The following is an 11712-nucleotide window of genomic DNA, read 5'->3' on the forward strand; positions in this document are numbered from 1 at the left end:
TACACAAATTTGTTGTGTGCGATTCGCGTCCAGTTAAACTACAGGGACAGGATTTAATATGCAAATTCAACTGTTCAACTCATTGTACTCCAAAGGAAATTGAATTTCATACCAATGATGAGGATGTTGTTTTTAAACTGGATAAACAGTTATCGGAATGTGAAAGATTATTTCCTTTATTAACACAAGACCTTTGAAATTGAGAGATACTGTATCACCAGATGTCTGGGATTTTACAGGGAAAGATATCAGTCTGATTAAAAGTGTTGCTCCAGTGAGAATCACTGTGATTCCCAAAGCTGAGTTTCCGGGAATCCCGCAATCTAATTTGAGTCCAGAAAATATTGCAGGAATTCCTCATTTGATTAATTTGACGATTGAGCAAGGAATCCTGAAAGAAATAATGAGAAGTCCATGTAACTCTCCTATTATGGGTTTGCAGAAACCGAATGGCAATACTGTATTGTTCAGGATTTGGCTGGATTATTCAGATTGTGGTTCCATGCTGTCCTGTGGTACCGAATCGAGCAATTATATTATTCCAGATTCCATGTGAAGCTGAAAGGTTCTCTGTCATTGTTTTATGTCAAGCGTTCTTTTCTATCCCGTTGCATGAGGACAGCCCATATCTTTTCGCTTTCTAGTTTGGTAGTCCTGTCTTGGCATGGTGTCGAGTCCCACAAGGATTTACAGAAAGCCGTTCAATTTTCAATCAAATATTGAAGAAAAATCTAGAGTCCTTGGAGATGACCTTGTCAGTAAACTGCTCCCTTCACTGCACAGCTCCACCTAGTAGCTGCTGTCCCCGACATTCGCAGGTCCACGAGTTCAAGGCCCTCCCTGGTGATCTAGTGGGGAGCTTCTCTGCTCTGCTGCTCTGCTGCTCTGCTCTCTGTCTCACTGCTTCTGCCTTTAATTTTCTTTCTGTTTTCTTTCATTTATTTCCGTATTGCTCATCTTTTCTGCTTTTTATTTTCATCTTTTCTGCCTTTTTGGTCACTTTCTTTCTTTCTGTCCTTTTATGCCTTTTCTCACCATTTCCCTGCTGCTGCTCGCCCCCTCGGCACGGCCCCCCTCGAGTGCCGCTTTCCTGCTTCCCTGCCTCAGAGCTGTCCAGCCCCTCCCTCATGCTACTTAATTCCGTCCACTGCGTGATGAGAAGGATCAATATCACTGCCCATGTCTGTGAACTGCTCCCTGCCATGTGCAGCTCTGCCTGGTACCTGCTGCCCCTGACCATAACAGGTCCACGAGTTTGAGTCCCTCGTGGTGATCTAGGAGGGAGCTTCTCTGCTCTGCTGCTGCTTGGCCCTCTGTCTCTCTGCTTCTGCCTTTATTTCTCTTTCCATTTTTCTTTCATTTATTTCCTTATTTTTCCTTATTGATCATCTTTCCTGCTTTTCATTTTCATCTTTTTCTGCCTTTCTCTTTCTGCACTTTGGCGCCTTTCCTCGCTGTTTCCCTGCCACTGCTTGCCCTCCGTGGAACGCCCCACCCGTTCCAATGCCACTTCCGTGCTTCCTGCTTTGCCGCCTCCCAGCTGTCCAGCCCTCCCCTTAATGCTACTTATTGGCGCTTGCTGCACGGTGAGAGGATGCAATATCACCTTGTCAGGGAACTGCCCCCTTTCAAGCACAGCTCCACCTGGTAGCTGCTGCCTCCTACCCTTGAATGTCCATGAGTTGCTCGCCCCTCCCAGGTGATCTAGTGGGGAGCTTCTCTACTCTGCTGCTGCTTTGCCCTCTGTCGTTAATTCTCTTTCTGTTTTTCTTTCATTATTTTTCCTTATTGCTCATATTTGCTGCTAATCATTTTTATCTTTTTCTGCCTTTTTACCACTCTGACCCCCCGTCCAGAAAACCCCAGGCAAGCGACATTCCAAGAAAGCTAGATGGTTTTCTCCCGCCCTTCATAAATCCAGGCACACCTGTATACAGCTTGAGAAGAGATGGAGGAAGAGCAAAACTGCGGAAGACCACTCAGTCTTCAAAATCGCTGTCACCGCACAGCACCACCTCATTAGAGCAACCAAGAAAGCCGCCCTACAAGAAAGGATCAATGCCAACGCACGTAACAGTAAGGAACCTTTCACAAAGGTCAAAGATTTCACCAAACCCACCACAGAGACAGCAGATGTCCCACCCTCCCAAGATCCCTGCCCGCACCACATCTTCAACAGAGCCGGTGCTTCCTTCACCCCAAACTCTGCAGCACCATCAACTGCTCTATCAACTCCGCCACCTTCCTGGAGGACTAGAAACATGCAGAGATCAACCCCCTGCTGAAGAAGCCCTCCACTGACCGGACGGACCTCAAGAACTTCAGATCCATCTCTCTGTTCCCCTTCCCAGACAAGGTCATCAAAAAGGATGTCAACATCCAACTCTCTGAGTTCATCAAGGCTAACCACATACTGGACGCCTCACAATCTGGCTTCCAAAGCAACCACAGCACCAAGACTGCCCTCCTCGCTGCCAAAGACAACGTCTACACCCTTCTTGACAGAGGTAAAACTGCTGCCCTCAAACTTCTGCCTGTCTCAGTTGCCTTCAATACTGTCTCCCACTACACCCTGTGCACAAGACTCTGCAACGCCGGTGTCAGTGACAAAGCCCTCAAATGGATCCAATCCTTGCTCACGGCCAAACGCAGAAAGTCAGACTACCACCATTCCAACCGGAACCCACAGAGATCAGATGCGGAATGCCACAGGGCTCCTCCCTGAGCCCCATTCTCTTAAACATCTACATGGCCCCGCACGCAGACATCAGGAACAACAGACTCAATATAATCTCCACTGATAACAGCCGGCTGATGCTCTCCCTCACAAATGAACCTACAGTTGCCAGGAGCAACTTCCAGAATGAGATGAAGGCAGTCCCTACCGAGGTGAAGGACAGCTTCCTCAAGTTCAACTCAGAGAAGACGGAAGTCTTCAATCTTGGCTCCACTCCCTCTACCTGGGATGACTCCTGGTGGCCCGCTGCACTAGGAATGCCCCCACACAACCACAGACCAAGCACTAGACCTCGCCATCATCCTGGACTCCTCGCTCAGCATGAACTGCCAGATCAACGCTGTCTCATCATCCTGCTTCCACACACTACGACTACTCCGGAAGACTTTCAGGTGGATCGCCACCGATTCCAGAAAGATGGTCACCCTTGCTCTCATCAGTAGTAGACTAGACTACGACAACCGACTCTATGCATCACCCAGAAACTCCTCAAAAAACGTCAAAAAGCCTCCGCCAGACTCATCCTCAGCATCCCGCGCAGCAGCTCTCAGATGTGTTTGATCCAGTGCCTTCGGACTATGAATGCATGCACTCTTATACTGAACTGCGAGAGAATCTTTGTCGAGCTCCAGCCTTTAGAATGCCCAACTATAATAAGAGTTTTACTCTGTTCTGCAGTGAGCTCAAAGGTTGTGCATTGCCAGTTCTTGCTCAAATTCATGGTACAGCACATAGACCTGTGGTTTATTTTTCATCTACTCTTGATCCCACAGCCGCCACATTGCCTGGATGTCTGACAGCTGTGGCTGCAACGTGTATGAATTTGTAACAGATTGAGAGTATTTTGATGGAAAATCCATTGCGAGTGCATGTACCCCATTCAGTGGCAGTGTTGCTTACCCATACTCAAACGCAGCATCTTACCAGCAGCCGGCTCATAAAGTATGAACAAATATTTTGGGAGCTGAGAATGTTATGTTGATGAGGTGCAAAATATTGAATCCTGCAACTTTGATGCCCCTTCAGGGAAATGAGATTGTGATTGATGAAGATGATCCTGATTGTCTGGACGTGACTGAGTTGCGCACCAAGCCCCGCCCTGATATACTTGATACTGCTTTGCCTGAATTAGATCATGAGCCTTTTGTTGACGGACCATGTATATGAGATGTGGAAGGAAATCTTAAAGATGCGTAAGCAATTTGCACAGTTTCGGCCGTGGGTGAAGCTTCATGGTTGCAAGGAGCATATTCTGCCCAAGTGGCCGAGTTGCTAGCACGAGCTTGCAGCATCTCTGAGCAAATGCAAGTCACCATCTTCATCCAACGTTAGTACAGATTTGCCGTCGTACATGACTTAGGGCAATTGTGGTCCAAGAGGGGGTTCATGACGTCGTCTGGTTCCCTGATCCGGAGTGTAAAAAGTGTGCGGAACCTCCTGCTGTCACTATAATTGCCTGCTCAAATTGCCGTGGTGAAATGTGCTGCCCATTGGCAGGGCAAATATTGTGTTACAGTCTGCACCTGCTATGCAGATGAGACTGTACTCTATTGTGCTCTAAATTCTTACACCTTCAATGGAGATCCCATGGGAGAGAACTCTAATGTCACAGATTGCAGACTGTTGTTATCCACCGTAGATACTTAGGAGGAGGTAAAAGATGAATTGCCAGAAGCAGAGAGAATGGGATGGATTAGAGCAGGTTGCACTAGAATACAGGAAGCACAGGAGTGGGCATACACTGATGGAAGACCTGTGCTGCATTATAGTTTGCTGCCTCCTATGGCACAACACTATAATGGTCCTGCACATGTTGGGAAAGATGACATGGTTTGATATAAAGTTCAGGTCAGTTGCGAAAATTTTTTGTCATCGCTGTATGGTCTTTCAACACCAAATTGCTGGTAAAAGGACTCTAATAACAATGAGTCATGTCAGGAGGTAAGGATGCCTTATAATCAAATGCAACTTGATTTCATCACGATATCCAAGTGTATCGGCCTGAAAAATGTATTTGTGATTGTCTGTATTTTTTCACGATGGGTAGAAGCTAACCCTACAAGAAGAAATTACAGTTTAACTGTGGCAAAGATATTATTGAGGGAGCTGACACAACGTTTTGGATTCCCGACATCCTTGGAGTCAGACCTAGGAAATCATTTTAATAATGAGGTCTTAAAGATGCTATGTGCAGCATTACAAATTGACCAAAAGCTCCATCGCGCTTACCACCCAGAGGCTTCTGGGAAATTAGGTAAATGGGACACTGTTAGGAGTGTCTACAGATGGTTCCTCCAATGCCCCTACTTTTGTAAGAGCGTAATTGCATTGTATTAATTGGTTGACAGGAAACATTTAAACTTTGCCTGTGCTGCCACATTACTAAAACATCTGCTCCAAATTTATCGCAAGTTGCAAGGTCTGATTCTAAGGAGATAATGGATCTGAAAGTGGCATCACCAAGATGAAAACTCATGTGTGCATGTGTACTTGCCATAATTTCTATAACACTTCTAGTGATTCTTATACTTCTGAATCTGCCACATCATGTATACATGACAAGAGTTAAACCTACTGCTGTGCCTAAATCTCTTTCAACAAATAATAACAAAGTAAGCCTTAGAGAACCATAGTTTAAAGCAATGGGAAACAAAGCTGCTATAGCATTAGACTGGCAACATAAAGGAAAGCTATGTATATTGTGACATAATACTGAAGTAAATATTACCTTTGTTGGTTTCAGCAAATGTGACCATACCTTCTTAGTATTGGGAAATTAGGAATTGTTCCTGGGAGGTATAGATCCTGTGTTTCCTGGAATTTATTACATCAGTGATAAAAATGCCTGTTACAGCCTGCCGAAAAAATTGTATAGATGCTGTTACATAGGAACAGTTATTCTGATAATGTATGATGTGGGTCAATCTGATGAAACCAACAAAGTAACACACCAAAGATGTAAAACAGGCACAAATATTAGTGAAATAGTGGGAGACAGTTTTGGAGCCATAATACTATCTATTGGAATGATTTTGAATTCTCACAAAATACGTGAGCTTTATACAGTAGGAGATAAGGTGTCCACTGACACCGCTGGTAGATTCTTAGCAATAGATACCAAAATGATTGTTGAGATCTATGGTTCTTCAAAAGAGTCTTGCTTTAGACGTCCTTCTCGCAAAGGAAAGCGGAGCCTGGCAGATGTTCAAAGTGCAACACTTTTGCACTTACATCCCAAACAATATTCTGCTTTGTTTTACACTTGTGGGAAGTTCCTCTAAACTTTCAATGTGAAACGAAACGGTGTCTTACTAGAAGAGTTCTCACTCGCTTACAACGGATATCTGCAACAAAAGTTGTTACTTTGAGATCATCTGCTTTGGGAAACTGTCCTCTTGCATTCACTCATGTGCCTATTGCTTAAGCATAATTGTTTGAGGGTTTATGTATACCGAATGATCTGACAAATTACATGGTCAGCACCACCTCTTCTTGTAAAATGTTTCTTCATTTATGCCATATGACAATCATCCTACATTTACTGACCAATGGATTGTGTGGTCTGACAATATGAGGTGACCAAGAAGGTGTCACCACCGGAAATAGAATTATAATATACTTTTATTTGAAGAAGTCTGTGTTCGCGTTTTCTCTGATTTTTCTATTTCGTAACCAGATCTGATCACAGAGACTGCCTTTTGGGAACATTTGCGGACTGTATGTGCTTCCCCCTGGACTGATGCATATGCTGTGTGCGCCATTAGGTGGATACTTTCCTTGATGGTACACTGCCCATGAGCTGTCATGGCTCATTTTCTTGCTGAGCTTTCCAAAGCTCCCCTTTCACATATGGCAAGCCTAGATTAATTAGATTGTCCAGCAACCTTCAAATATTAATTACTTATTAATGATGCACATTACAACTTTTTTCAATATCTAATAAAAAATACTTTAAAGTAAAGAAATGTCTGTCTTATTGACTTGTCTCCTTAAGTTGATTGTGCATTCCAATTTATTATTAAATGACAGGGAAAAATCAATATACAGAGATCTCTAATCACCAGATATTAATGTTATTGTTTGATTTTAGTCCAGTTGAATTTCTTTAGAAGATTCATACTAGCAGTAATAATTATTTACGTATATAGCTTGATATTGAGAGTCATATACATCTAATTATCATTGTGTGAGTCAGATATCCAATTCTTGATCCTTGTTGGATATGGAGGGAGCCAAAGATATGATTTTTTTTTAATAAAACACTTTCTAGTGCTTAGAAACCAAAAGTGCCTCTTCTGGACAATTGATCGCCTGTGACCGTGACAAAATGAAAGCTTAAGGCCAATTGTGATGGAGCCCTGGAAGGATACACTAAGTGGGAGGCCCCAATCAGGATTTTACCTTTACACTGAGAAACCTTTCTGGTAGATTTCTCACCAGATGTCGTGCCCCGTCCTCCAGCAGGCCGTATTCGGTGAGGGTTCGCTGAATTGCCTTTCTATGAGGGTCCTGTCATCCTCTGGAGCTTTTTCATAAAAGTTTACCAAACTTTCCCAAACTTCTTAAACTTTCTCATGAAGTTCCTCTTGAGGGTCCACAGTGTCCAAAACACAATCCAGACCCTCCAGGATATCGCAATTTGCAAAAAAATTGCGAAATCGGCCGAACACCGCAAATCCCGCGATATTTGCCCAAACGCCCGCGAAATCCGCCGTTTTGCCAGCCATTCCAGGATTTCGCGGGAGGAGGAACAGCAGCAGGAGAACAGGAGAACAGAAGCAGCAGCGGACACCCAGCAGGAAGACCAAGGAGACCAGCCAGGGGGAGAGAGAAGCCAGCAGACATGGCGAACGCCTCTTCTCCAGCCCCCAGCCCAGCCCGGGAAGGAACACGGAAGCGCGACGACTCGGAGACCAGGGGAGGGAGCGGCACCGGCAAGCAGGAGACAGGTACAGTCCTTCCTTCATGCTGTGGGGGCCCGCCGCACACGGGGCACGCCGCCGTAAATCTTTTTTTCTGTATTTCTGTGGAGGCCCGCCGCACACGGGGCACGCAGCGGGCCCCAGGGGCCATAAATCTGTTTCTGAAGTATTCCTGTGGGGGCCCGCCGCACACGGGGCACGCGGCGGGCCCCGGGGCCGTAAATCTTTTTTTTCTGTATTCCTGTGGGGGCCCGCCGCACACGGGGCACGCGGCGGGCCCCGGGGGCCATAAATCTGTTTCTGATGTATTCCTGTGGGGGCCCGCCACACACGGGGCACGCGGCGGGCCCCGGGGGCCATAAATCTTTTTTTGTAATGTTTTGCTGTGGGGGCCTGCTGCACACAGGGGCACGCTGCAGGCCCTGGGGGGCCTATTTTTGAGTGTGCATGTACTGTGGGGACCTGCTGCACACAGGGGCATGCTGCGGGCCCTGGAGGGCCTAATTTATTGAATGCAAATGCACTGTGGGGGCCTGCTGCACACAGGGGCATGCTGCGGGCACTGGGGGGCCTAATTTATTGAATGCAAATGTAGTGTGGGGCCCTGCTGCACACAGGGGCACGCTGCGGGCCCTGGGGGGCCTAATTTATTGAGTGTGCATGTACTGTGGGAGCCATTAACTGCACTTTTGTCGCACTATTTATTTCATCACTGGGTGATTTGCAAAGGCTTCACCACATTATATGTTACGTGTTGTCTATGTTTTATGGTCATACGTTGTGTTGTGTGGAATTTATTATTTTTTCCCCCTCCCTTATGCTCCGCCCTGAGTGTGGCTACACTAGGGCGTATTGTAAGCAGGCCCTATGATGAAGCATGTTGCATACTTCGGTATGTGAGTTAGGGCAGTTTTTTCCAATTTATGGATTTGCCTTACTTTGTCTTATGGCTTTTGTTGTGTACTCTACACCCCTCTTTGTGTGTGCACATGTACTGTGGGGGCCTGCTGTTGTAAAATAACTCAAACAGTAAGATATCTGTGTTTGTTGTCGAAAAAAAACCAAAATATAATGCCGCTAAATGCCGCTAAATTCCCAGATTTGTGCCGCTAAATTTCCTGATTTGTGCCGCTAAATTTACTAGTTCATGCCGCTATATCCTGGGGGGTCTGACAATCCAATGGTCTGTAATCTCCAAGATGGTACTTTAAAGGTTGGAACCACAATTCCCACAATGCACCTGGACAATACCCTTAAAAATCCACTGGATACACTCCAGTCAGGAGACTCTTGGTGGAGTTGATGCAGGTGAGCTCTGTTAACCTGTAGCTTGCATGGAGTCCACTCTTTAACCCCTTCCACGCTCATGACGAGCTGGGCTCGTCATGAGGTAGCCTCCTCGCACGCTCATGACGAGCCCAGCTCGTCATGTAAAGTGCGGTTTGAAAAATCTCAGCGTGCGAGCGGAATTCCGCCCGCACGCATGCGGTTAATCCTTTTGAAGCAAGGTACATCCAGAGGGCCAAAGGGCTGTAGTTCCAGATTGTGCAGCAGGTGCAGTCAGTCAGAGTGCAGGGTCTGGTTGGTGCAAATCAAACTTCCAGCATGGACCCTTGTTCTCTTGCTTCAAGCAGTAGATCTGAGAGGCTCTGCCCCTCTCAGATACTTATTCAGTGTTCTATAGGGTCAATCAGGAGGGCACTCCTGTCCAATGAGGTGCATAGCAACACCCCAGAGCGTGACCATGTCACCGAAAGTATGGCACAATGGTCTTCCAGAAAGCACTATTCTTCCAAAATGCAATATAGCTGAAGTCTCAGCAGGGAGGAAAGAGCACGAGAAACCAACCTCCAGGATGGCTCATCTCCATTGCCCCCCTGGCATCTGCACATTCCTTCCTCAAGCCTGCCATCTGGCTGGGTTCAGACGGGATGGGTGTAGATTGACCTGCTTCTTCTGCCTGTCCCCTTCTTCCTTGGAAGCTCATGGCGTATGACCCCTCTCCATTGCTCTTGCATTCCTGTATAGCAGAACCATCTCCTCCCAGATGGCTCCTCACCCCGGGTGCCACTTGACACTTCATCAAAGCAGCCTGGATAATCCACTCAACTCTGACCAATCAGGGCAGACCACTGGAAGGCTGAATTTTGGCTTACAGACAAGAAAGTCTTGTAACTTCTTTTCTGCACATTATAGGATAAATGCAACAAAAGCATATTGTTGGATTTATCAATAAATACCATTCTCCTAAGTCCTTGAATTACATTTTCAGTTGTCCCTTGCCGTAGTTATTAATTCATAAACTATTGCACTGTTAACCTGCGTGGCTGGGGATCTACAAGGAGGAACATGAGATGTCCTCCTTATAAGTACAAGACCCTCAACCCCTGGGACACCAAGGGGAGACCCTGGGGTTACCTAATATGGCAAAATATCGTAGTTTAGCAATGTTTAAGTGCCCCAAACACCAAAGTCAAGTTTAGGCACAATTTACATTTTAAAAGCAGTCTTGCAACACTGGGCTGCTTTTAAACTGACCTCAGGTTCACAGCAGTGCAGACATACAAGTGCTGAAAGGGCTGCTATCGTCTAAACTGCCATATCCTATTATATACTAGATTCTTAAAGGTAGTCTTAATCCTCCCCCTGCCCTTTATGTAATAGGGCCTTATATGGGAGGTCATGCCAATCATAGGGGTACCCGAAACCATAGTATACCCTAGGGTATGGAGGTGTTTTCACAGTATTTTAGTTGTGTTTTCACCATAGCACTGGTCCTGGGCCTGCCTAGCAGAGCCCAGGGCACTCTCAAAGCCAGAAAATCATCAACTGTGTGGTCTCAAATGGTGGAAAAGTGGGGGACTCTGCAAACTGGTCCTGATTTCCGACAGTAATATAAATAAGAGCTAAAAAGGGCCCAGTCATCCGCTGTAACACAGTCAAGGGGCTAAATATTGCTTCATTCTCTTCAACGCAGTGTATTTTCATTGAACAAAGTACTATTTCAAACATCACCATCTATACCATCTGTTGCTGTCAATATAAAAACAACGTTTCCAGATTCCAACCAGTTACAATCTATTCCAATGTCTGTACTGACGTGCTATTTTGGATTCAACTATGAGAAAATAAAATACGCTTAGCACTACAGGTAAAACAGCATTGCTCAATCATCCTCTTAAAGAAGACGCCTCGATATAGGAGACAATTGTATAGCTTTGGTACTAAAAAAACAACCCTCAGAATAAGTTGATTGTTATTGCCCACGAGTTGTGTATCCAATAAAAAAAATACAAACTATACAAGTACCAGAGAAGTACAATTCCAGTCTCTATATGACAGTCATAATTGACAGCACAGCTTCATAAATGGTCCTCAATCCCAGTATGAAGCTGCATAGACCCCGTGTGCTCACATTCAAGGAAACAACTGCAAATAGCTGCTTGGGCCACTACCATGACAATTTAATGTGGCCTAGGCACTCTGACTCCACAAAGGCCAGTCTCTACCTGTCCCAAAACAGTTCACATGGCCACGAGGTGGGCGTACCATAAAGCATCAATACTGCCTACCCATACACAAATCTGCACTACTGAGAAATTGACCACGCATGTGCGGGCCGAGTTTCCACATCCACCACCAGTATTTGCACCCCGCGGATCTCTGTCTCCTCACCTGACTGTCATCGTATATGATCCTGGCCGGAAGCTCCTTGCGGATAATTCTGCTGAAGACTGTGTCGCCCCCCCGCCCGGCGGCGTGCTCTAGACCATGCTCATCAGACATGCTACTCCTCCCGGTCACCAACCGTCATCACGCGCACTTCCCCTTCCCCGCACACGGACTCATCTGGTCTCTGTGATGTCAGGCCATGGCCGTCGAACCCCGTCGTCAACACAGAAAAAGGCCATTTTGAATTTCTTTCGACTGTAAAAGAACATTTTGCTGCGCTTTATGCATATGCTAATATACACGTCTTTTGGAGCGAAACTACAAAGGAGAAGAAAGAGAAATGCAAGCAGTCCTGTGTATATAATTGACAAGTCTCTCTGA

The 11712-nt window shown here is 45.8% G+C and overlaps 1 protein-coding gene across 1 annotated transcript in view; it reads right to left on the reverse strand.

Moving 5' to 3' along the window:
* The window catches only part of LOC144819538 (adenosine 5'-monophosphoramidase HINT1-like), a 236193-nt gene extending 224701 nt beyond the window's left edge, over positions 1-11492 (reverse strand). Inside the window, exon 1 of the mRNA XM_078677380.1 lies at positions 11335-11492. Within this exon, the coding sequence (XP_078533506.1) occupies positions 11335-11445 (111 nt within the window). The 5' untranslated portion in view covers positions 11446-11492. The remainder of the gene's footprint in view (positions 1-11334) is intronic.
* Between the last annotated feature and the right edge of the window lie 220 nt (positions 11493-11712).

Source organism: Lissotriton helveticus, chromosome 2_1 (genome assembly GCF_964261635.1).
Source record: "Lissotriton helveticus chromosome 2_1, aLisHel1.1, whole genome shotgun sequence".
In the NCBI taxonomy this organism is placed as follows: Eukaryota; Metazoa; Chordata; class Amphibia; order Caudata; family Salamandridae; genus Lissotriton; species Lissotriton helveticus.